Consider the following 26,894-nt stretch of genomic DNA (forward strand, 5'->3'; position numbering starts at 1 on the left):
TACAGCTGACGACCCCGGAGTTTAATCTGGTGCTTAGCTGCCGGCTCAATCTCTCCTCTCCTTCGTCTCCCTGCATCCTCTCATCCTCCATGCCGCTCTCTCTCTCTCTCTCTCTCTCTCTCTCTCTCTCTCTCTCTCTCTCCCTCTCTCTCTCTCTCCCTCTGTTCCCTTCATCTCTCTCTTTCTCACTCACTCAATCGTATCATCCTCTTGCAGCGAGTTACCCCCCCCCCCCCCCCTCTGCTTTCCTCCCCAGTCGCCACCACTCCATCCTCGTCCTCCTCCTCTTCCTCCTCCTCTTCCTCCTCCTCCTCCTCCCTCTTGTCAACTCCTTATTCCTGTCCTTCTTTCTTTGTGGCACCAGAAGCAGTTTTTTTTTCTTCTTCGACTTACATTTAACTGGATCCATCAGGTTGTGTGTTATGCGTCAAATTAAGCGGTGTTACATCACACAGTACAGTGTGTGTGTGTGCGCACGCGTGTGTGTGTGTGTACATATGTGTGTGTGTGTGTGTGTACGTGTGGGAGGATGGGAAGCAGTGATGGTTTCGGGCCTTGAAATATATCCATGTGTGTGTTTTAGGGCCTCTAAATCTGTCTGTGTGTGTGTGTGTGTGTGTGTGTGTGTGTGTGTGTGTGTGTGTGTGTGTGTGTGTGGCAGGAGGACAATAGTGAGAGTGTATGTTAAACAGGATGATGGTGTTGCAGCAGATGAGGGTCATGCTCCAGGACTTAAGGGTCAAATCCTGTTAGAAGTAAGAAGAGGATCAGCTTCAGCAAGTCGCTGCCTCTTTTTGATTTATTTCTCTTTCTCACTGCTGCAATATTTACTGAGTCTGTGCAAGAGGAGCTGTGTGTGTGTGTGTGTGTGTGTGTGTGTGTGTGTGTGTGTGTGTGTGTGTGTGTGTCTGTGGAATGACTTAAAAGAGCTTGGATTTGATTGAGCTCCGTTAATAAATGTACGGCAATAAACCGAGAGGAGAACATAATTAATTGTATCAGGAAGAAAAACCCTTCAAGCATCACTCGGATGTTTTACTGATGTAAAAGTATTTATACCTCTGTGTACAAATACTCTGTTACAAGTACAAGTCCTGTATTCTAAATCGTATTCATGTACTTACTGAAAGTACGTAGTATTAGAACACTTCAGTCGTGAATGATAGATTATTGACTTTTACTGCTGCTAAAGTTGGGGCTAATTTTCATTATTTTATGTACTTAATATATAATAAATAGTTATATTTTCTATTATTATCAATATACATATAGCTGTGATAGCTATAGATGTTTAAATAGTAGCACATGGTTGCATTAAATAAAGAAAAAGTAAAGGACAAGTCGCTAAAAATTGTATTTAAAGGGACAGTTCACCCCAAAAATACATATTTTTCTTCTTGCGTATATATATATATATATATATATATATATATATATATATATATATATATATATATATATATATATATATATATATATATAGTTTTGTTATGAGTTGTCTATGGTTTTGGGGCCATGGAGATGTTCGTCTTCCTCATATCTTCTCACATATTCTTTTGTGTTTCGTAAACCAAAAGTCTTTCTGAACATTCGCATCAGGAACACATGATTCATAGAAATAATTAAAAATAAAGTCAGATGAGCACGGAGCGGCGGCGTCACCGTTAGAGCGTTTGTTGTCCTGCTGCGTCTTCAAAGGCTCCAGTCTGATGGAGGAAACATATTCTCATTAAAACAGCATTATTCTCCAATAATAACCCGACAGCCACCAGAGAACCGTCCTACCGTGCAGGAGAAAAAACATATATATGTATATATCATTATATATATATATATATATATATATATATATATATATATATATATATATATATATATATATGAACATTATGATGGAAAAAGTCATGAATGAGATTCACAACGTCTCCTTCCTCCTTCACGCCATCTTATATCTATATATTATATATATTACGCAAGGATATGCAATTATGCAATATCTAGTACGTTAAAGTATGTTTAAGTACACATTTTCATTCCACCTGTATATTTAATATTTGTCTCACTGTTTGATATTTAATTTTCTTTTTTTACTGTTCTATTGTTTATTAATATTATTTGATTTATATCTTGATTTACTTTGTGAGCAGCGCTGCTGTAATCCTGTAATTTCCCCACTGAGGGACTAATAAAGGATTATCTTATCTTATCTTATTTTATCTTATCTTATTTCACGAGTCTCACGTCGTCTGAAGCAAATCAATCAAATCAAGCAAAGAAATGGTTTAAATCCCCCCAAAAATACATGTTTGGTATCAAATTAAACATAAAAATCAGAGCTATAATGATAAATAATATGCATGTGCAACGTCTAAACACAACTCAAACAATAAATAGTATTATTGCTGTCATGAATATTAAAAGCTTCATAAAAAGACAATAAAATGGCCCCGAGGCCCTTTGAGAAGCAGACGAATGTCCTCTCGCTTCAAGGCAGAAGGTTACGGGACCGAGCGTCTCCTCACCTCCTCCGGCCTTCATTCCTTTTGTTTTTCTGTCCTCTCTCTCTCTCTCTCTCTCTCTCTCTCTCTCTCTCTCTCTCTCTCCGGGGAGCTGTGGTTCCTGAAAGGTTTCTCCATGTCTTTTAATCCCTCCATCTCTCTGTGTCCAGGCAAAAAATATATCCGCATGAAACTCAAGAGGCCGACAGGGGCCAGGTCGAGAGAGAGAGAGAGAGAGAGAGAGAGAGAGAGAGAGAGAGAGAGAGAGAGAGAGAGAGATGCTTCTTTTCAACGTTTTGTGGCAAAATAAGCTTTTTTTTTTGTTTAATTGAGGATAATTGGGCTTCTTTTTCCTTTTTAAAAGCACAAAGATCTAAATGAGCGGTTCTGAAAACGGGCGTCCTTTAGGTTCAGCGAAAAGAAGAACGGTTTGATTTCACTGGTTTTAATCACTGTGAATTATCCCAATTAAGAGCGACGACAGCTTTAATCACAGGTTCCAGCTACAAACCCACATTTAAAAACTACTCAGACGTGGAGCGAGATGAAAAGCTTCATCCACCAGAAGACACACACATCGAACATGAAGCTCGCTTCATATACACAACACTGCATGTTGCACACATTTAATACACTCTGCAGTTATTTCTATTCTGTTGTGGAAATATATAGATTTTGTATATCTTTTTTAATCCCTGTTGTTTTTATATTTTATTTGGTGTCTGTAAACTGTTCCACGCTTCTCTGACATCAAATTTCCCCTTAAGGATTAATAAGTTATAGATAGATATAGTTATAGTTGTCTCCTTCCTACACTGTCGCTGCCCAAAACAATGTGGACTCTTTTATTTTACAAGGTACAAATCAAGAAAAAACACATGGTATAAATATAAAAAATCATGTTAGGTATCAAATTAAACATAAAAATCCAGGCTATAATAATATATAATCCCCATGTGCATCCTCTAAACACAACTCAAACAATAAATAGGATTAGGGTGAGGGGTTAAAGGCTGAATCCTCGTTATCAGCGTTATCAGATTCTGAGTTTTGGTGAATAAAAAACACTCCTGTTCGCCATTTTTTGTACATCATCATGTTTATTTGTGTGTAAACAAACTCTGAAAAGAGCATCAGCCAGGTTCTTGATTATTGGCAATGACGTCATGGATAAAACATGATCACCCCGCTGCAAAAAAAGAAGAAAAAACCTTGAACAAGTCGTGTCCTGTCCTCTCATTGGTTCAGTCACGCAGTGCCCTGATGGATCAGTGTCGTCACCACGAAACAGAATCAACATCATCGGTCCAGACAGGAAGTGAACTTCCCCCACAATAAATACGATGTTAGGACTTGATGAACGACTCGTTTGTGGGTTTTTCTTCTTCTTCTTTGCAGCGTGTAGAATAAATAACATGACACTTCCATGTGAAGCGTTCGCGACCTCAGTTCAGTCTCGCAGGGTGACGTCTCCTCGTCTTACTGGTGTATGCAGTGTTTCTCACTACTGTATAAGGTGCTGGGTGTTTGTGTGTGTGTGTGTGTGTATGTGAGAGAGAGAGAGAGAGAGAGAGAGAGAACGAGAGAGAGATAGAGAGAGAGAGAACGAGAGAGAGAGAGAGAGATGTCACTGCATGAGAATGTGATCCAGTCAGAATGTGATGTTGCTTGTGAGTCTGCTGATGTGTGTGTGTGTGTGTGTGTGTGTGTGTGTGTGTGGTTAGAGAGTTGGACCCCGGCGGGGCGTCCAGAGGCTTATCAGGTTAGTAGTTCATCAAATCATTAAATATGATGTGCAGGTGAAGAGTTGCACACCCCCAAAACGAAAAAAAAAAGAAATTCTTTAAAGCGACAAAGCGTCCATTGAACAACAAATATATTTACAAATCAAGACGAAGAAAAATACACAATTCATATCGAAATAATACATTTAAATCACATTCAGAACCACAGACGGAGAAGTCGGTACGGGACCGAACGAGTGAAAATGTAACATGTAGTGTGTGTGTGTGTGTGTGTGTGTGTGTGTGGTTGACCTATTGGGACTGGCATAAAGGTTTGCATGGCAGAGCGTTCTCTCCTTTACGGATCTAGATATCTATATAGATATATATCTAAATAGATATCTAGATCCACTGGCCTTAAAGAGGACGCTCCTCCTGGATCAACAGCAGCCTCCGTCTTCAACGACAAAAACACATTTCCCATCATGCATCCACACAGAAGCACCGGCACCGTTTAGCGACGCGACGCTTTTCCACGGCTATCGCGTTCGCGCTCCGATGTGTTTTCATGTCCGGCCAAAGCTCTTTTAGGAGCCACAGCGTCCTGCAGGAGGAGGAGGCCTTTAAAGCTCGCCCGCTGTGTGTTTTCTGCTTTTCACCGATTGAAACATTAATTAATGTTGTTATTAATGTTGGAACCGTCGACAGCCTTTCTTCATATTTTAGTCTGTTTGGTGAAAGCCAAGCGGCACCTGAATCCAGGTTTTAACCATGTAGACGCTTGTAAAGGTCACGTGTCGCTGCTCGTGATGCCGATTAACACGAACGGGGTAAAATACACAATGTTGTGTGCACGATGTCTGGTTAAACAAACAAAAAACATGAAAACTTTTCAAGTTGCACTGAAACAAGGACACCAATATGGAGGACATGGGTTTGCAGGTGCGTCTTTGAAGAGGGAGGCTGAGATGCTTTTGACAGGCAGCCATTGCAACTCCTTTTGTTGTGTGTCTCGATGTATTTATGTGCGTGCGTGTGTGTGTGTGTGTGTGTTGAATCCTTCTACCACACCTCCTTTTTAAGGCTTTCAAGCTGCTTTGGATCAAAGTCAGTCCCAGGGGCATAATTCAGCAGAAAACACTGAGTTAAAAAAAAAAACATGGTCGCCTTCCTTCGCGTGCTGCTTGAATTACACGTTTCAGACGCATTTCAACACCTACTTGATCTTTTTTGACTCACACAGGAATATAAAATAAATAAAAAGAGGAGCCGACGTCCCCTCCGGGCCTTCGCCGTCTCTCCCCCGCCGGCACCGATTGGTCTCGCATGACGTCATCGCCGCTTTCAACGTTAAAAAAAAAATCCATTTGTTTCTCCGTTTAAAGCGTTTTTAAAGAAAAAAAAAAAACGCCAAAAACAAAATGGACGGGGGAAACAAACAAAAAACAAAAGTCAAAGGGGGCGAGATCCAACGCGTAAGCGCTCGGCTTCGAGGTCACGAGACGTAAAATGTAGAAAGAGCGCAGGAGGAAAGAGGAGAAGTGTTATGATGTTAAAATGAACCCCACGAGATTAGAAGAGATAAACATCGGGCTATGTACGCGTCATCATAAATACAGATAGATACAGCGACCACCGTCCAGGAAGGGAACGGGACAGTTTCTCTTCCTGGAATTGGATTTAAATAAATAAATCTGTTTGTTTTCTCGCGTGTGTGTGTGTGTGTGTGCGTGTGTGTGTGTGAAGCTGTCTTTCCTCCTGTGCCTGGTCGGGTTGAGGAAGAGGAGGAGGAAGAGGAGGAGGGGCCGGTCCAGGGCTCTATGTGAAGTTCTGCAGCGGCTGGCTGACCCTCATGCAGGCCCAGTAGAAGGCCCGAACCAAGGTGACGAGCACCAGCAGCAGCAGCGCCGCCCACGAGGCGTAGATGCCCTGGTAGGTCTGAGCCTTCGCCCACGTGCCGGCCTGGAAGAGACGGCAGCAGAGGGTCAGACGCTGCGAGTGAGGGAGGAGGAAAGCCGCTGAACGCTACGATGATAATGTTATGAGCCATTCGTGTCTGCAGATTGCGCAACATTCAGCCGAGAATACAGAGGTTTGCTCCGTTTTTCTTTAACCTTTTGGAAACAATGATACTAATAATGTTTATTTGTGTAGCACTTCTTACAAATAAGGGTCACAAAGTGCTCAACAGGGGTCAGGAAAAACAAATGAAAAGAAAATGGTGTTGAAACCAGATTGGCAATTACAGGGACGAACATTTTAACAGGAAAAAAGATGAGAAATATGAATGAAAAGCAGGTCGGAGAGCATGTGTTCAACCAAACGTAAGTGAAAATAATATGTTTTCAGTGGGATTTCCCACCTCTGGAAAGTACAGACGCGGATGAACATTTTAATACCCAGCATGCCCAAAATCGGCCAATGTTTTGCCATAAAATAAGTAATTTCTCCACGTTTTAACCAAACACAGTTTTTTTTGTTTCATTGTGATTTCGCTTAGCTGGATGTTTACAGTTATGATCAAAATATCTTTTTAAAGTGATTTTGTTGTTGCAGATACATTTTTTCCCAACCTCAAGACTTTGCTTTTGTGGTTCCTAAGATGACTCAAACACAGGAAAAGGTCTGGAGACAACATTGTCTCCACAGCAAAGCAATGCCTTTAAAAAAAAAAAAATCTAAAACACTAATTCACACATGACGCATGCGGGCGTCTGCGCTCCGTCCGCCCGCAGCACGCCGACGCTGCATCACATTTTCACTGGAAGTGTTGAACGCTGCAGAGGGACTGAGGGGTACGAGAGGAAATATCTCCGCCATCAAGTATTGAGTGTACAGCTGCTCCGAAAAGAAAATTATTTAATGAGGACGGTAAAAGTGACTTTGAGAGAAGCCAACGGGGACCTGAGGAGGATATGGAAATATGAATTCACCGATTCAAAGTCACAGCGCCAGAGTGAAGCTGCTAATGTGAGGAGAAGGAGAGGAAATGAGTTATGAAACATTAATTAAGAGGCGTTTTATTCATCTGGATGGATAGATGGATGGATGGATGGATGGATGGATGGATGGATGGATGGATGGATGGATGGATGGATGGATGGATGGATGGATGGATGGATGGATGGATGGATGGATGGATGGATGGATGGATGGATGGATGGATGGATGGATGGATGGATAGATAGATAGATAGATAGATAGATAGATAGATAGATAGATAGATAGAGAGAGAGAGAGAGAGAGAGAGATAAATGCCTCCTAGTTAATCATAAGTTTCCTGTAATTAAGAACATGTTTCCTGAGAACGTGCCGCAAATGTTTAAGGCAGAGACTCAGGTGTTGTGTGTGTGTGTTATGGGACACAACACACACACACACACACACACACACACACACACACACACAATGTGGTATTTAAAGACGGGCAGCCGTATCGAACGACGAGGTAAAATCAAAAAACAAGCTTGTGCAAAGCCGAGGGGGGAAAAAAGAAACATCAAAAATAAGCTGGAGAAAAGTAAGGCATCCACAGCTTTACGTTGAAGCTTCCTGCTCTCCTCCCAGAAGCCGCGTGTGAAGTTTTAATGGTTGGCGCCGCTCTCCGGGGGCCGCGGCATTGTTAAACGCCGTCCATTAGCTCGCGCGTCGGGGAACGCGCCGCAGCTCCAGAAGCTCACAGCTGTGATGGCGACGGATCTTCTTTAACTACCTTCATGTACTCTCTTCAAATGGCTCCAGTATTCCTCTAATTAAAAAGCAGCCTGGAACAGGAGGGGAGGAAGATGGAGGGGGGTTTGATCCCGTTACTTGTTGCCGATAAAGTTTACTGCTGCGGCTCGGAGATTAAGCTGTCAAAACTCGTGCTCCTGCGCCATGTTTGTAATTAAAAAAACTGCCTATTTTTTGTGGGGGTTTTTTCTTCCTTTTATTGAACACGACACAATCTCACGGTGCAGCGTTATATTGCCACAACGCGCCCGCATTACGCAACGCTGTCAATACAGGGTTTACATTGTCTGCACAACTGCTCTCTCGTGCTGGCAGACACACACACACACACACACACACACACACACACACACGTCTCTGCCGTTTCGTGCTCGTCTTGCACCCTCTGCTGTCTGCAGTGCAGACTGCAGCGACGCTCTGCTTCTCTCTGGGCAAACCGGGTGTTTAATTCTCGCGCGCTGCCAAATAGTGATCTGCAAACGGGAGATGGTTCTTCCTGTAGCGACGCACAAAGTACACAAGATATGAACGCTTCTCTGCATGCACGGAGCAACGCAGAGCAAAATAAGAAAAAGGGCAAAGGAGAAGGAGCCGACCCGCGAGAGCAGCATATTATGTAATAACCCCAAAAAGAAAAGACGAGAGCTTTCATTTTCACGTTGACGCCTCCGAGGTCGGTTATCGATGAGCTCGCCGGCCGTCGGCGTCCACTCACCATCAGGCCGGCGGTGGAGATGCTGAACAGCAAGCAGAGTAGAAAACACCACAAGCTCCGCCTCCGGGGATACCTCTGGCCAATGGAGGAGCTGCAGGACCCACAGAGGAGAGAGCAAGAGAGAGAGAGGAAGGGGCGAGGGAGGGGATTAATTAGATTAGGAAATGAAATCAACTTCAACACAGTGATATGAGCCTCGTCCTCAGCAGCAATTTGCACAGGTTTATTAATAAAGTGCGGCTCCGTCTTCTGTTCCAGTTCCCCCGGGAAGCCGCGACGGGGCCGACGGGTGAGTCGGCGTGAACGGATGCTTACAGATGAGAGACCTGAAGGAATTCAACACGTGCGCGGCCCTTTAAGACCTGACCGACTTAAACCCGACGATTAAAGCTAAATCGTAAAAACTGTTGAGACGCCACCCGTGTGTTGCAGTAACATCACCTGACACACACGTGACGCCTCCGTCACGGCAACGCGTGACGATTTGCTTCTAAATGGACAGCGAGACGCTGAAAGCTCGACGTTGTATCGACACAGCTCTGTTTAAAACTAGAACCACACGTCGACGTCCGTGTGTGAATTTATTAGCATATTAGCATATTAGCTCTTGAGCGTTTTGATGACCTTAGAGATTAGATTAGAAGGAATCCCCTCCCGGTGTTTCCCCGAGATAATAATTTGTTTCGCGTCTCGAGACGTGACGATCCGGGCTCGGGGGCGTCGTTGGCGATGTGGGGATGGAGGGATGTGACGGATGAATCGCTTCCAGCTACTTACACTTTCCTGCAGTGTGGGCAGCGGGCCAGCGTCCGGTCTGTGAACTCTGTCCACTGATGTCACAAAGAGACAGAAAGACAAAAAGACAGTTTCAGCCACATGAGTTATAATGATGATAAAAACCAGTTGGACCAGATCTGATTTAGGACAGGAACATAGAAGCTTAAAAGCGCAAAGTCCTTGGCGGCTCGTTGGGGATGTGTTGGCATCTGGATCTGGTGTTTTGCTCTTCATGCTTTGGTCCTGGACAAAAGAGTGACTTATGGAGGTGGTGTGAAGCTGCATACTGGAGCAAAACAACAGACTAATAGATTAATACGTCTGTAGAACGGCAAAAAAAAAAAAAAAAGCTCATTGGAGTTGCAACTTGTTTTTTTTCCGGACCAACAATCAAAAAGAGAAAAGATATCGACCTTCCAAAAGAAGGAGAAAAGCAACAATCCTCACACTTGAGAAGCAACTGTTTTGCCTGATAAACGACTTTAATTATCTCCTGTAAACATTATCCGCTGATTGCCAGATAGATTAAATGACAAGTTCGCTCAATAATTCAGCGTTCAAATCGACGCAAATACAAATCCGCTCTGACGGGGCCGAGGCGTCGCCTCAAAGTGAATAAGGAGATGTGCAAACAATAAATGTCTTGTCGGATTACAGGCGGCCTTATACTAACACTGATGCTGCTGCTGCTAATGCTAATGCTGCTTCTAATGCTGCTTCTAATGCTGCTGCTAATGCTGCTGCTGGATTGATGACTTACTGTAGGAAACTTAACAAAACCACCGTGGCTCTCGGCAGCAGCTGCTGCCTGAGCGCCAGCCAAAATAAAATATAACATAGTCTGAAGACATTTAGTCCCTCACTTATGTTTCACTGATGCATGGAGAGAAGAATACACCGAGGAGGAGGAGGAAGAGGAGGAGAAGAAAGGGGAGGAGGAAGAGGAACAGGAGGAGGAGGAGAAGAAGGAGAAAGAGGAGGAGAAGAAGAAAAAGAAAAAGAAGGAAAAAATGAGAAGAACAAGACGAAAGAAAGAGAAGAAGAAAGAAAGAGAAGAAGAAAGAAAGACAAGAAGAAGAAGAAGAAGAAGAAGAAGAAGAAGAAGAAGAAGAAGAAGAAGAAGAAGAAGAAGAAGAAGAAAGAAAGAGAAGAAGAATATTCAGCGTCGTTGTCTCGAAGCAGAAAGCTTCATCTGAGTGATAAACTCTCTTCCAAATCCTCCTCTTCCTCCTCCTCTTCCTCATATCCAAAACCATCTTTTTTACCCGTCGCACACACACTGTCAAAGAGCAGCGAGGTTAACATCCGACTCCCTACGTTAGCACAAAATGGCCGCCGTAGATCAGCGCTGGTGGCGTGTATTGATCTCCACCGATAACTCAACAGTCACTTGTCTCCGCTGCGTCTCCGTCACTCAGCGCTGTGGCTGCGCTACAGGACGCTTCACAAAACAAAACTGCCACAAGATGTTTTTAGCGGACAAACGCTAAGAGCTCCGGCCCGAAGCCAAAGGAGCGCACGCCAAAGCTGTTTTATCATTCAGCTCTTGGACAAAGTAATGAGTCATCTGTTCATAAACACTTTCAACAGATCCCGGCTCCCTGTAGAGGGATGTGATGCTACCGGCCGCGACCTTCTCAGATGTATTCAATTCAAAGAGGTCGGAGAGGGACTTGAGCCAGAGACCTAACACATTGGACTGATGTTCCTTCTGCTCGTCAGAGGCGGATCAATAAGCCTTCTATGCCATTGTTAATAAATAGAACAATTATAGCAGTTTTTTGTTATTAATAAAACCTACGAAGCGGTGAAGAGAAAAATAATTAGATTTTTGTATTAAAGAAATTAAGAAAACGTTAGTGCAGCTATTTTCTTTTTTTCCCCAACAGTGAAATCTATGGAAGCCCAAAAGTCATAATTATTACTTTTTATTATTATTATTCATTATATTCATAATCTTAATTTTTTTTGTCATAATTTGGATTTATTTTTCATAATGACTTTTTTTGTTGTTGTCATAAGTATGACTTTTTTTTTCTTCTTTTTCCTTAATTATGACTTTTTTTTGTGGCATAAATGGGCTTCCATAGAAAAAAAGGACGATCAATATCTCTTCCGCGTCCGTCTGAAAGTCTAAACCCGGCTGAGCTGGCCAGCTGGTGTCTGCGTACGTGACGAGACGGACGCGATGAGAGGAATCAATATTTTCATCCGACGCTCAGCGTGAAAAGAAAGGAAGCAAATTCGGCCCCAAAGTGTTGAAACTATTCCTTTAACTCTGTGTGGGGGAGTTTCATCAAGGTTACACAAGTAAAACTTTTTTTATAAAACGTAGCCGAGGCGCGGTACCAGGAAGGTGTTGCTGCAGTGTCCGCAGGAGACGCGGGCCCCGGCCGGCTGGGGGTCAGGACTGGCCGGACCGGGATGAACTGGACCCAGATTAATGATCCTCTTGCTGGGAAAACACACAGAGAAACAAAAGATATTAAGAAATGATTCACACCACAAGCGGCTCAAGACATCACTCGAATTATCTCTGCGCGAGGCGTCCGTGTGGAAAAGCTGACGACGGTTTCACTTTTGTGTGTGTGTGTGTGGGGGATGGGGGGGTTCGTCATCATCATCACGGAGCCAATCTCCTCGTTATGATTAAGACTTTTCTTTAATCATCTTCCTCGCGGTGGCTCAGAAACCCTGATTGGACGGCGGCGGAGCGTCCGCTCTGGTCGGCTCGTCTGGTTCGAATGCAAAACAGGTAAACTCTCACGGAGCAGCTGAATGCAGGAAACGAGGCCTCTGAGGAAACGCTGCCACCTTCCCCCCCCATCCACCCCCTCCACCCCCTCCACCCCCTCCATCCCCTCCACCCTTCCTCTCCCCTAAGCGCCTAGTTTTCAGGGCACGACGGCTGCGGCCCCGAGATTTAAAAAAAAACAGTTTATCTCTCGGGAACCCGGCAGAGAGCGCCGCGTGACGAGGAACGACCGATACGACAGCAGCAGTTGGCTGTGGAGGAGGAGGAGGAGGAAAAGAAGGAAGAGGAGGAGGAGGAGGAGGAGGAGTTACACTCCATCCGGTTGAGACGTTGGCGACGACCAACAGACAAAAGCTACTGTGAGGGATTCCTGCTGCTGGAGATGTATTTTATTTGTTTTTTGACTTTGTTTAGGCGAGTTAGGGCCGCATGCCGCTAATTTACGGCAATTTCTTCATCATCATTATCATCATCATCGTCATCATCTCTGCAGGAAGGTTCAGTAAAAAGGATGAAAGCGGCACAGATGATGTTTTAGACGCGCCGTGTGAAACTGTGAAATTGCAGCATCTCTTTTTACATTAACAATATCTGTGATACACAAGCACACACACACGCACACACACACACACACACACACACACACACACGCGCGCGTGAGACAATATTTAAAGAAAGTTCACACTGAAACTTATTTTGGGAACAAGATTCCTGAGTCGTAACTGCAATAATTTCAAAGCATGTTCAAAAAAATCAAATAAAAAACGATTTGTCTTGTGTGTGTTTGTTTCTTTTTACAACATTTTAGTGTTAAAGCAAACTGCCTTATGATCTGCACTGAAGCTGACAGATGAATGATGTGCTGCAGATCATTATGACACCTACATTGCAGAAGAAAATGAAAAGAAAGGTGGCTAAACATGTCGGTCTTCCACATTTTCTACCTTGGGCATAAAAAAAAAAAAGTGTAGTAAAAAAAAAAGAGCACATTATCTCTTTTACCAATTACACACAGCTGCAGCAGCAGCGTGATGTTGGGATGAGCTGCCAAAAAGCTGTTTATTCCCAGGCACTGAAATCAGCCTTCTGGTTTCCACTTGTTTTTTTTAAACAATAAAAAACCCAAACACATCTGTTTGGCCTGTAAACAGTGTTTTATGGCTTTTTGTTCAGCTCATTTCCCAACAGAAGGCAACTAAAACTTTTCTTTCTTAAACTGTATTTGAACTATAAGCAACCCAACGACGTTTTCTTTATGTACTTGGAAGCAAAATTTAAAAAAAGAGGACATTAATTATAACTGTTGACTTAAAGAGACTTACAGTAGGTAGTAATGTATTTGCTATGCGAGTATTCTGGCTAGTAGCAGGAATTGAGCTCATAATTAAAGCAGCTGCATTTTGTGATATTTATCTGCGAGGTGCCGGTGGAAAAATCAAACCTCAATTAAAATGTGGCCCGCCACGAACACGCCACACACTGCAGTATCCATGCCGACGTAATGCGGGCGAAGGGCAGGAGTGAAACACATGAAGTGGCTGCTCTAATGAGGCTGTTATTTCCTCATCCGACTCACTGAGCGCCGCGTGCAAACTGCGCCGAGAGCATAGCCCTTAATTGAGGAGACTGCTGCTCCCACTGCACCTTGTTTCCTTCTGCCTCACTTCACACACACACACACACACACACACACACTTGGAAAGAATCTCTCTCACCAGTATGGCCGGGGACAGGCGATCCTCTGGGAGGTGACTTTGCAGATGAGCAGACAGTTGCAGGGGCAGCGAACGTACTTCTTCCCTGCCGGGGCGTTCTTAATGGGCTGCAGAGGGAGACAGAGGCAGAGCGGATGAGACGGCGGCGAGTTAGAATCCGAGGAGATGGCGAGCCCCAATTATTCCTGACGGATGAGAATTAAGCAATGCTACTCGGGGGAGATATTAGAAGTCGCCGTACCGCAGTCGCGTCGTACGCGATCGAGGGACAGTTTCCATGCGGCGCCGACCTTAAGCTGGTTGAAGAGAGCATTAAAACGCAATTAGCATTATTTATTTAAGTATGAATAGATGAGTGAAGTCTTGCACTCGCACATAGAGCGCTCATTCTGTGCACGGTCACAGCGTCGGCCTTTGAAGTAGAAAGAGAAGGAGCAGGAGAAGAAGAAGAAGAAGAAGAAGAAGAAGAAGAAGAAGAAAAGCCTGTCTGATCCAAAAAAAAATGCATTTAACTTCCCCTTTATTGCTTTTTTTACAATCATGTAAATATTGTGGCACCAAAAGGTGAAAGATTGTGTGGTTGCTTCTATATCATGTTCCAGTGAACCTAAAAAAAGGAAACATTTAAGCAAGTTGGTGAAACAAATGTCACAAGTTAAGTCTGGAGCGATAACATTTATTATTAATAAAGGCCTTCTGGAAACTCTCTGCAAAGCAGCCGGTGTCTCTACGATCTAGCAACGCACCTCAACAGAGGGAGAAAAAATATAGAAGAAGGCATCAAAAAGTGTGACTTGCATATGATAAGATCTGATCCTGTTCCTCCTGCTGCACATTAGACTATTGTTACAGCCGCATGCGCTTCAGTATTTAGCCTTCACCTTGCTGGCTTCATATTTCTATTATAAATCTGCTCAACGTACATGTTGAACGAGTGTGTTGTTTTCACGACCGGGTTGCACGTCTTGTTGTCGCAGCACACTTTGTTATCGTCTCACGAGGTCACATTACACCAAGAAACGTTGTCAAGGACATCGTTTTACACAAATACACAGCTGCTCCATCCACACACCTTCCTCTCGGAGCTAATAGAATATCCTGCTGGTGGGTTTTCTCTCCGCTGCGTCATTAAAACTCTGACTAACCAGATCAGATTGAGTACCGTCAGCTCATCAATATCCCTCCCAACAGCTGTGGGAGTGGAGTTTGTATCCACACTGGAGGAGGGGAAGGAGGTAATGATGGGGAGTGGAAAATAATATTACATGTGGTCATTATGGGGTGGAATGTCACATTTTCTGTCACCCTTACTGATTCAAATGACTGTAACATAGAGATGTGTCACTGTCAATGTATTTATATTGCTTTCGCTACATAACTCCCACCATCCTGGAGCTCATAATGTCATTATGGGGGCTGCTGTTGAGATGTACAGCGTTATGCTGACAGCTGTTTCCATTATTCTGCCCCATTTTAACGCCAATGTGTATGAATTGAAACAAAACATTGTGCAGTTGCAGGAAATGTACCTTTCCCCACCACCCACCTTTAAAATGAAACGCGTTCTTTGGGACGTCTCAATATATAATAATTGCTTCCGCTCCATCAGCTCTGATTGACGGAGGGAGAAGGGAGACGTTCCGCCTCGTGATTATTGCCACATTACCGACGATAAAAGACAGAAATCTGTGGCAGTGAAATAACAATTTATAATTGTTTACTACTCGTGATAATTGTCTTCTCGTGCTATCCGTCAAATTAAAGCTGGGGCGAGGCAGAATTATCACAACATGCCTCATTCATCAGGCTAATTAACAACGCAAGACTGACACACACACACACACACACACAACCTATGTTTTTCCTCCTGTCCACATTCATGTACAAATCTTTGGATTTGAGCCAAAACGTAACCGTATGACGCCGTACGTTCCCTCCATCTGTGCGTCGCTCACACTGGCTGTCGGTACATCTGGACACTTTTCACACTTCAACTTCCATCTGTACTCCGATCTGCATCGCCGGTGACGCTCAGCCGAGGAGCCCGTCTCACGTGCGCCATCTTGAGCAACTTTCTTCAGCAATTGATCAAATTTCTCTTAAAAAGGTATTTTTCCTCAAAGTGATAATCAAAACTTGATACTATTTTTATTTTATTTTCAACGTGTCGTTGTGTGTCCTTGAGCGAGACACTTTATCATGAATTGCTCCCCGTTGCTGTGTCTACGGTGTGTAGGGCAAAAATGTAAATCTCTATGGATAAAAAGCTTAAGCTAAATGTGATGTAATGGTTGTTTGTTGTGTCTTTCCACACCTGACGCGACAAAAAAAACAAGACCCACAAGTGTATCGCTGTCGGATTAATTGTAGTTACATACATCTTGGGATTATTGTCTTTTGGACCAACACTTCCTCTTGATTTTGCCATCAGCATTTCACAGTCTTGGTCAAACATAGTTTGTTTCTTGTCTCTCTCTCTGTGCTTTGTACTGTTAAAGTATAATAAATACATATTCACAGCGCTGTCCGTGTTGCTGAAGTAGCGGCGGTTCATTCTGACCACTGGCATTAATAAACTAGAAAATTTCGCAAGAAATTTTGAAAGTGTGGCTACTACTGCCGTAAGACCTCGCAATATATAGCTTTTGTTTCTGACGCCCGTCTCTCCTCCAAAGCACTTGAGTTGGTTTGTGTGTTAAACTGATTGGCTGATATGAAGCACCTGTGTGCTGCCGTCGTCATGGTGACCAAGTGAGCGCCAGCAGACTGATTAGAGGCAGACTGGACTGTGGACTTAAGGAAATAAACTACTGAACGTCCTGAACACACACAAACGTATATGAAATATCATATGACCTTATTAATGATCACAGTGTTGACAACTACACAATATAAAACACACGTAAACGTCTTTGTGTGTGTCTGTGTGTGTGTGTATGTGTCTGTTTGTGTGTGTGTGTTTGTGTGTCTGTTTGTGTGTGTGTGTGTTTGTTTGTTTGTGTATGTGTTTGTTTGTTTGTGTGTGTGTCTGTGTGTCTGTGTGTGTGAGACAAACAGACAGAGAGACAGAAGTCATCTGTGTTGTGTGTGCGTGTGTAAGTGTCTGTGTGTCTGTTAAACTGCCCTAACGAGAACACCTGTGGGTCGTTAGATCAAAGGTTGCCATGGTGATGACTTCAAAGGGACTTCCTTACGCTGAGCTTAATAGACCTAAATACTGTGGAACTCCTTTCAAACTATTTAAAAAAAATGGTACTTTAAAAGCCACTATTGCTTCGATATCGCATATTGAGCGTTAGGAAGACCTGATGAACAGATACTGTGACTGGTGAGTCTGTACGATAAAACATGTGTCTGTACGGGCGATTTACAAATCAGGTACGAGCTTCAGGGGAGACGTGGCTTTGGAGGGAGATTTAACATGGCGGCGGATGGCAGAGCGAGGTGGACTTGCTCTCACATTCAGTCCGATTTCAAGACGTCTGAGTCTGTTGGATTCCTATCGACCGCAGTTTATGACAGAAGACAAGATTTCCAACGTTTCTATCCAACAATGGTGTATGAAGAGTGAACATTGTGGGAGTAAAGACAAAATACGTTTTATTTTTTTAACAGTTTCTGTCGCTTCTTCTCACTCTGTTAATTGGTGCGCCACCCTCTACGAACGTTTCGTGAAATTTTTTTAATGTTTTTTGCATTTTTCGGGAAAACGGCCGGGCGAATCTCTTAGAAAAGTCATACCTCACGATTCCCGCGCAAACCGCACGTTTCGATGTAATTTTTGCGCATGTGCTGGCAACGCTCTGGGAGGAGTAGTGGTTTGACTATAAGAAGAATAATAATAATAACTAGAAAATTTCGCAAGAAATTTTGAAAGTGTGGCTACTACTGCCGTAAGACGTCGCAATATATAGCTTTTGTTTCTGACGCCCGTCTCTCCTCCAAAGCACTTGAGTTGGTTTGTGTGTTAAACTGATTGGCTGATATGAAGCACCTGTGTGCTGCCGTCGTCATGGTGACCAAGTGAGCGCCAGCAGACTGATTAGAGGCAGACTGGACTGTGGACTTAAGGAAATAAACTACTGAACGTCCTGAACACACACAAACGTATATGAAATATCATATGACCTTATTAATGATCACAGTGTTGACAACTACACAATATAAAACACACGTAAACGTCTTTGTGTGTGTCTGTGTGTGTGTGTGTATGTGTCTGTTTGTGTGTGTGTGTTTGTGTGTCTGTTTGTGTGTGTGTGTGTGTGTGTGTTTGTGTATGTGTTTGTTTGTTTGTGTGTGTGTCTGTGTGTGTGTCTGTGAGACAAACAGACAGAGAGACAGAAGTCATCTGTGTTGTGTGTGCGTGTGTAAGTGTCTGCCTGTCTGTTAAACTGCCCTAACGAGAACACCTGTGGGTCGTTAGATCAAAGGTTGCCATGGTGATGACTTCAAAGGGACTTCCTTACGCTGAGCTTAACAGACCTAAATACTGTGGAACTCCTTTCAAACTATTTAAAAAAATGGTACTTTAAAAGCCACTATTGCTTCGAACATAGTGAAATATTGTTGAATAAAGCTTAAAAAAGCTGAATATATTTGAAAACAACAAAACAGCTGAATATATATGGAAATAGTGGAATATATATATGAACAGATAGAGAAAGGGAGGGAGGGAGACAGAGAGAGAAGTCCTGTGTGTGTGTGCGTGTGTAAGTGTCTGTGTGTCTGTTGAACTGCCCTCATGTCAGAGGTTGCCATGGTGATGAATTCAAATATCGGCAGTTACAATTACTAACTGCCGATGATTACATGGAGTCAATGCTGGGAAACACCTATCCAAAAATCACCCAAAAAACATACTTAAAAAGCCCCGATTGCTTAGATATCGCATATGAAGCGTTAGGAAGACCTGATGAACAGATACTGTGACTGGCGAGTCTGTACGATAAAACATGTGTCTGTACGGGCGATTTACAAATCAGGTACGCGCTTCAGGGGAGACGTGGCTTTGGAGGGAGATTTAACATGGCGGCGGATGGCAGAGCGAGGTGGACTTGCTCTCACATTCAGTCCGATTTCAAGACGTCTGAGTCTGTTGGATTCCTATCGACCGCAGTTTATGACAGAAGACAAGATTTCCAACGTTTCTATCCAACAATGGTGTATGAAGAGTGAACATTGTGCGAGTAAAGACAAAATACGTTTTATTTTTTTAGCAGTTTCTGTCGCTTCTTCTCACTCTGTTAATTGGTGCGCCACCCTCTACGAACATTTCGTGAAATTTTTTTGACAGTTTTTGACGTTTTTTGCATTTTTCGGGAAAACGGCCGGGCGAATCTCTTAGAAAAGTCATACCTCACGATTCCCGCGCAAACCGCACGTTTCGATGTATTTTTTACGCATGTGCTGGCAACGCTCTGGGAGGAGTAGTGGTTTGACTATAAGAAGAATAATAATAATAAGCCCGCAGGAGAACATGAAGTGTGCTTCCAGCATGGGGTCTATGACCCCATGCGGCTGAAGCCACACTTAATAAGCCCGCAGGAGAACATGAAGTGTGCTTCCAGCATGGGGTCTCTGACCCCATGCGGCTGAAGCCACACTTAATCAGAGACTGACGTGCTTTTAGTCGAAATCTTGTCTACTTGATGGACTCGCAAAAAGAGCTTACAAAATGTTTGTGCAGTAGCGTTACACAACACGGACTGCACTTCATAACAAGACCTCACGGGCCGGAGAGATCAGAAGGAGAGCGTAGCTTTTGAATTTGAAGTGTTAAATATTTTAGTTCACATCACAAACCAATAGTGAACACTTGGAAGAGGGCCTACAGCGCGCCTACAGTACGTCATATATATTTAAATTAAAATCACACTCACCTCACGAGACCACAAGCAGATTAAATAAAACATCATAAAGGTTCTCATGATGTGTAAACACCACAGCCAGCACATTTAAGGGTTGTTTCAACCAAATAGCAACAAAAAATACTTTCTAAAAACAACTTTCTACCAGAAAACATTTCCACACAGATTAGTAGGGACTATTAGAGACCTCAGTGGATTATCCAGAGTAATGAGGACACTGATTGTGGACATTTTATTGCTTTGAGTCCCAAAAACTAAATGAAATTCGCATCGAAATCTCATATCTCAGAGGCTGACGTAAATAAAACCTGTGTGGCTAGACACCACTAGAGGTTTATGAGAGAAAATGTGTTTTTGTCATTTGTGTGAAACAACCCTTTTAAAAGTAAGATACTGGTCAAATATATGTGCATGTACGTGTCTTTCGACCTCATACAGCACAGTGGAGATGGCCGATGGTTTAAATGGTTTAAAACAATGTTTTAAAAAAATGAAAACAATTTTCATTACTTGAGTAATTAAAGTACGCAACCGCCACCGAGTGGGAGAAGTGGGCATCAGTGTGAGTCGCGAAAGATCGCACCGGCCCTATAAAACCTGATAATAAATAAATAAAATGGGTAAACATTATCTTTTGTAGACTGAGGTTGACTTTTAGAAAAAAAAGGATGTGGAAAAAACCTCTGTGTACGTGACTCTGGAAACATACCGTGGCTTCATTGCAAACCCCACACTTCACCACATGCTGGTGGATCTTTCCCTCCACGGAGATCAGGCTCTGACACACCCTGCAGCTGATAACAGGTGCACTGCCACTCTCCGGGGAGGTGAGAGGCGAGTAGGGCGGCGGGTCCTCCCCGAGGAGCACCGAGGGCTGAGTCGGGCTGGGGAACGGAGGGAAGCCTGCACGGGGAGGGAGGAAATGGTGAATAACCAAAGTACTCCCACCCAAAACAAATGAATTGATTGTTGTGCAATGGACCAAGAGGGGGGAAAGGCCAAAATTCCCATGACAAGTAAGCTCTTATGTTGCGATTAACAAGCTAATACGATTTAGTCTCGAGGTGGACTGAAAGGAGCTTTACATGAAAAACACTCTTGGAATGCTGGTTGGGGTTAGTTTTAACAAATAAAAGAGTCTCGTGTTAGTGAGAGACAGACGTCTGATTAGGAATGAGTTAGTAATCGGGACAGTTTAATGTAGAAACCAGATGCAACTTACATGAACTAACATTCTCTGCTCTACGTTGTCAGCAAGCAGTTTGTGATAGCAAACACAATTGGGAGCAATACAGTTCCCATTAATGTATTTACCGGCATGTCCCGCCCTATATGAAGCGCCATTTGTCGCAGCATCCTCTCACCAGCCTCCTGAATGGCTGTCTCATGTGTCAATCAAATCAGGTGTTTCTCAGATGCTCGCTAGCTAAAAGGTCCAGCTACCTAGCTTGCCGGCATTCCGCTGTTCAAATACACGCAAAAATGTGCGTCAGGGAACGTACATTAAAATAAATCTTCGTATTAATATCGCTGAACTGCATATTTAAAGCTTAGCACGCGCGGCTTTACCGGTCCTAAGAAGATCAAGCTAGCTAGCTAGCTACCAAGCTAATACCTAACGGTTGCTAGGTTGGTTGGTTGCTAAGGCCTTCAGTCTCTTTTTTCAAGTCCCGGTTGCAAAACAAAATGGCACATTTCATCCGTAAAGAGAGACTTTAAAACGCGTACATTGCACCGAACACAGTCACGACAAGCCGGTTACCGGCTCAAGGAGGCGGGCTAACTGGACCGCCCTGTCAGTGGAGGCCACCCGTTAGCTCGGCTCCTTGAGGCTGGAGTCCGGCTGATGAGGAGGAGGAGGAGGAGGAGAGAGGGCTCCACCATGGATACTTACTCTGGGGCTTGTTGGGCGCGCCGTATGGCGCCGCACCGGGAGACACCCCGCCGCCGTTACCGCTGCCGAGAGCACCATCTCCCAGATCCGATAGTAACGGGGACCTCTCGCCGTCCGCCATACCGAGAGCCAGGCGTGGGGAGAGGTGGTGGTGGCGGTAGGGTGGGGGGGAAGGGAGGGAAGGAGGGAGGGAGGGAAGAGTGGGAGCGTGAATACAGACCAATGTTGTATTGTTGTGTCGGAAATGCAGCCGTCACATGATCACACCATCACCAGCATCATCACTGCTGCTGCTGCGGAGGTATGGCACCGTCACCCAGGGGTGCTCCTTCTGCACTCCATCGGTGTTATGGAGCAGACCTGTGAGATGCATGGGTTTCCTCATCTATGGATCCGAAAGGGTTTTATTTGCAATACCTTTTTTTTATAGATATAATTCACATTTAGTATTCAAGTATTCTCAAAAAATGTAGTTAAAGTAGCCTATCAACATTAACAAAACAAAAAAAGATAATACAGAGTGTCTATCTTCAGTGTTATAGTATTATATCATTGTTGATCATTTATGCAAATTACATTTAATCTGAAAAGTGCCATATTTCACTACATAATGTAGTAAAATATGGCACTATATATATATATATATATATATATATATATATATATATATATATATATATATATATATATATATATATAATTAACATAAAGTGGTGATGTCAAAGTAAAGTGCCTCCTAATATTCAGTAATATTAAAGCGCGGTAATGTATTTCTCAATAGAATTGCTACCTGCCCATATTTATGTTGTAATGGGGCACTGTAATAATTCCAAAAGTTAATGGTCAACGGATTGTTCACTGACATTAATTCTAATTTTCTAAACTTGTAATCTTGTTCTATCTTTTGTAATGTGTTTTCTTTAGCTTTTAAATATATATATATATATATATATATATATATATGTATATATATATATATATATATATATATATATATATATTAAATTAAATTTGTGCTGCAGGCCCTGAAATAATCCCTTCCTGACAGCAATAAAAGAGATGAAGCACGAAATCCACAGCCGCTCTTTTTGTGCGCAAACGCGTTCCAAGTTAATGAGGCGTCAGGAGTCTGAGAGCCAAATGAAGATGGGCCTCTTCCCAAAGACAAGGAACAATTAAAAGTCACCAACCACATACGCATATGGGCGTGTAATAACAGACTTGAAACTATTTTTAACCCATATTTTAATGGCTGTCTTTCCCCTTTATGAAATTACGAAAATGATCTCATGATTAGACAAATGTTTATGAGAAAAACATATTTTAATACTCATAGAATCAGAATACATGTACATTAAAATGCATGAAATCCAGATCCAACTCTGTCTTTATAACAGTGGTTATAACTGTATAGTGTAGTCATTCTTTCTCATCACATGTTGATCGCATCCATGGGGCGTTTGATGAGCAGAGTCACCTCCAGTTCCTCCCTCTCCTTGAAGAACTGAGCCTTTCCCCCGTGGCTGTGGGTCGGATGCGGGAGGTGAAGACCCAGTTTGCTGAAGAGAGAGAGGAGAGCACGGGTTAAGCGAAGGAGCGAGAGATCACAAGGGACAGAGCGTTGTCTGAAGGGAGGAGAGGGTGTTCAACCGTGATCGAAGCTCAGATCGTGACGTGAAACCTCTGATTAAAAAGGAAACGTCTGGTGGACGGGACTTCTTGGTCTTAACTCCGTCCCGAGGGGATTCAAAATCAAAAAGAACATTTTCAAAGCATCCCTTACTATTTAAGGGTCCGGAGATCGAGGAACTTTTCTTTCACATCCAGGACCACGTCTGTTGCTTCAGTGTCTGGTAGTTTGATTTTCACCTGTGGGAGAGGGAAGAGGACAGCCTTGTTGAATCACTGTGCACAATTCAATCTTCACTTTTTGTTCAAAGGATACAGCATTTTCTCACTATTGTTAATAAGCATTGCTTTTCCAGTTCTAATAAACTAGCTCAGGCTGTAATAAATCATTATTTCCTGGATTGTCTTGAAAAAGAAAGATGTTTAATATCCTTTATTTAACTCTGATCTCTGTCTTATCTGTGCTACTTACCAGCTGAATTGTATGCTCCTTAACATGCTTAATATGCGTTTTCATACTGTTTTTCAATCTGTTTCCTGGATTTGTTGATCCTGTAATTATCTAGTTATTAAAATGCATCCTCCAAAACCAGTCCACACATGGCAATGGGACCATCCTGATTGTTTGTCTCTCGCCGTCCCTGATCACATCCATGTACGTTTCTTTTCTTAAATTACCAGCATGGCTTCGCAGCACATGGAGGACGGGTCCTTTCTGCTCAAGCCCAGGAACAGATCTTCTGTCCCCACACACTGCTTCAGGATGACTTCATACCTGGACACAAAGGTTACACTATAAAGTGCACTTGATATCACAATGGACAGAATCAATAGAGAACAACAACATAGATAAATAAGCGTATAATAGTGTCAACTGAGGCTTAATTGTGATAAATATTTCATACAGTCTGTTTCTCCCTTTCACTCATGGATGGAGCAGGAAGAGACACAAAAAGACAGAATCAGAAAACGGATAAAAAGAGACACAAAAAGGCCACAAAAAGACAAAAAATAACTACAAAGAGATGCAAAGCAGCTGCAACGAGATTCAAAACGACCACAAATAGACACAAGACAACTACAAAGAAAAAAAATGACTCGGAACAAGTACAAAAAGAGGCTAAATAACTAAAATCGTACTCAGGTTGTGGCCGCGGGTCAGCAAGGTCGTCATACTGGGAGCCCTCGGCCACCTCGTCCTCGCTCCATATATCTTTGCTGTTCTTCTTCTTACAGGCAGTTGACACTACAGCAATACACACACACACACACACACACAAGTTCTGTTAATGACTGAGGAGTCTTTTTTCTAGTTATGTGCAAGGGAAAGACAAAGCATTACCTTCTTCATCTCTTTTGGGTGGAGGGCCGATGTGTCCAGGACCCAGTCCTGCACATGCGGTCTGTTGGGATTATTCATGTTATTGTAAACCAACGGAGCGTTTAGGACTCTCGCGTGGTAATTAATCTCTTGCTTCACAGACATACAGACCAAAAATACATGTGGCACTAATAGCTTTCAGTCATTTAATATTTAAATAAAAAAATATAAGCGAATAACTATTTTCAAGTTACTTCGTGTCTTCCTTTATTTGAGATGTTGCGCACAGCATCAAGAGCCAAATGAAACAAATGAACAATAACAATCAGAGCAGACTAAATGGGGCTCAGGAAGCAGAATATCTTACCTTACAGTCTTCATCACCAATATCATCATCATCATCATCGTGCTGAGTTGATAACAAGGAAGAGAGAGCCTGCAGCTGCTGAACAGATGACCCTCCAAAACACTCCATTTAGAATAAAACTTTTATATTTATAGGTAAATATTTTAAAAAATATATCGAAACAACTAACTTATATAACTTCCTTTGAAAACAGTGACTGGTAAAAAAAGAAAAAGAAAGAAAAGAAAGAAAAATGGTGGAAAACTGAACGCGCAAGGACCGCTTCTGTTGACGCTTCCATGGCAACCGGTGACGTCACAGTGACGGATGAGGAAACACCCTCGCGCAAGTGAACCAGTGAAAATGTAATAGTAAAATTAAACATTGCTGCAATCAATTAATAACTTACTAAATAAAGCAGTGAATAAAAAACACAGTTTGAGGAAATGTTTTCAATTCAACATTGAAGAAAATGCTGGATTTTAATATTGACTTTGGTTGAGGTCATTTTAAGTACTTTCGATATTGTACGTAATAAGCAGTTTAATCTATAACAAGATAAGATTTATTATGAGGAAATCGTGTTTAGTATTGAAAAAGTGAATCAGTAGCTGTCAAATACAAATGAGTGTGAGGAGGACTACAATATCTCCCAATTAAGTGTAGTAAAAAGTGTAGTTTGTAGTATAAAGTGGCATAAAAAGGAACTACTGAATTAAAGAACCTCACAAAAAACAAGTGCCGATACATTCCACCATTAAATAACAAATAATGTAATAACCATTTTATTGCCAATTCATAAAATGTTAATTAATGGTAAAGAAGTAGCATATAAAAACATTTCGAAAGTCTGCAGAACAGAAAGGCGGCGTAATTGTCTGTTCGCTTAATGTCCCTCCTCGGACACCGTAACAAAACACATGGCTCTGTAGGGATCATGTTGAAGGTGACAGGTAGCGCAATGCCGGGAGCTGCGACTTTCTTGCTGACCCCCGTGTTCGCCGCTGCTGCCGCCGCCGCCGGTGACGGAGGGCCGGAGACTCCCGCGCCTTTGCTCCGGGACGAGCTGACTCTGTACGGCGCTCCGCGGCAGGAGTCCCCGCCGCATGTGAAGCCCGAAGCGGGTCAGCTGGAGCAGAGGGTCGCCTCCATCCGGAAGTTAACGGAGCCGTACGCGGGCTGGTGTCGGGACACCTATGACGCAATTAAACCCAGAGTTCAAAGCGCCTACAGCTGCGGGAACGACACCTACGAATACTTGAAGAACCCGCCGAAGGACTTCTACCCGCGGGCGGGAGTCATCGCCTTCACCGGCGTCCTGGGGCTGCTTCTCGCCAGAGGCTCCCGGGTCAAGAGGCTCGTCTACCCGACGGGCCTGATGGCCGTGAGTGCCTCTCTCTACTACCCGGAGCGGGCGGCGGCCGTCCTCATGTCCACCGGGGACTCAGTGTACGACCAGGCGGTGCAGGGCTACGCCGCCCTGGAGAAGATGGTGAAGCCCCAAAGCAAAGCCGGAAAAGGCACCGACTCAAAAGAATAAACCACGAGGAGGAAAATAGTGTGACTCTGCAACGACACCTCCAAAAATAATCTGCTTTTTAAGTGACCCAGCAGATTGACACGTGCTACCTAGACAGGCTGTAATCTGATCCGTGTGACCTCTTCATGCCCGCTTCTTGCACTAAACTTCACATGTAACTCAGGCCGGGCATGGCCTGTCACAAGGGCTTTTTATATGTGAAGGATTTCTGATTTGAATGTATATTTATAGAATAGAATAGTAGATCATGAATAAAAAACAAATCAAACTGTCTTTTTTGTGGTTCTATCTGTAAATTAAACTTTCTAAAAAAGCTAAAGTGTCACAATTTTGACTTATTATATGAAAAGTAAACTGAATACATCTTACTTCAGTACTGTT

At 43.1% G+C, this 26,894-nt stretch overlaps 3 protein-coding genes across 4 annotated transcripts; 1 reads left to right on the forward strand and 2 right to left on the reverse strand.

Moving 5' to 3' along the window:
* Positions 1–3,582: 3,582 nt before the first annotated feature.
* pip4p1a (phosphatidylinositol-4,5-bisphosphate 4-phosphatase 1a) lies at positions 3,583–21,845 on the reverse strand. 2 transcript variants are annotated; one of them, XM_068570920.1, is made up of 7 exons: positions 21,678–21,845; positions 20,493–20,686; positions 13,917–14,023; positions 11,796–11,901; positions 9,447–9,499; positions 8,670–8,760; positions 3,583–6,184 (listed from the first exon to the last, which is right to left on the reverse strand). In XM_068570920.1, the coding sequence occupies exons 1-7, from the start codon at positions 21,796–21,798 to the stop codon at positions 6,041–6,043; spliced, it is 816 nt and encodes a 271-aa protein (XP_068427021.1). In that variant the 5' UTR covers positions 21,799–21,845; the 3' UTR covers positions 3,583–6,040. The 2 variants fall into 2 exon arrangements, with proteins under 2 accessions (XP_068427021.1, XP_068427020.1); XM_068570919.1 differs by lacking the exon at positions 3,583–6,184 and adding an exon at positions 8,020–8,450.
* A 1,136-nt stretch (positions 21,846–22,981) lies between these two features.
* dnaaf6 (dynein axonemal assembly factor 6) lies at positions 22,982–25,296 on the reverse strand. The gene is made up of 6 exons (XM_068571401.1): positions 24,995–25,296; positions 24,649–24,709; positions 24,447–24,552; positions 23,985–24,081; positions 23,461–23,546; positions 22,982–23,236 (listed from the first exon to the last, which is right to left on the reverse strand). Exons 1-6 carry the CDS (start codon positions 25,100–25,102, stop codon positions 23,110–23,112), a joined length of 585 nt encoding a protein of 194 aa, XP_068427502.1. The 5' UTR covers positions 25,103–25,296; the 3' UTR covers positions 22,982–23,109.
* Positions 25,297–25,885: 589 nt separating this feature from the next.
* LOC137782060 (MICOS complex subunit MIC26-like) lies at positions 25,886–26,776 on the forward strand. The gene has a single exon (XM_068571152.1). It carries the CDS (start codon positions 25,911–25,913, stop codon positions 26,511–26,513), a length of 603 nt encoding a protein of 200 aa, XP_068427253.1. The 5' UTR covers positions 25,886–25,910; the 3' UTR covers positions 26,514–26,776.
* The last annotated feature ends 118 nt before the right edge of the window (positions 26,777–26,894 follow it).

The sequence above is a fragment of the Clinocottus analis genome, unplaced genomic scaffold (genome assembly GCF_023055335.1).
Source record: "Clinocottus analis isolate CAN_PGR_092001 unplaced genomic scaffold, fCliAna1.0.p SCAF_11, whole genome shotgun sequence".
In the NCBI taxonomy this organism is placed as follows: Eukaryota; Metazoa; Chordata; class Actinopteri; order Perciformes; family Cottidae; genus Clinocottus; species Clinocottus analis.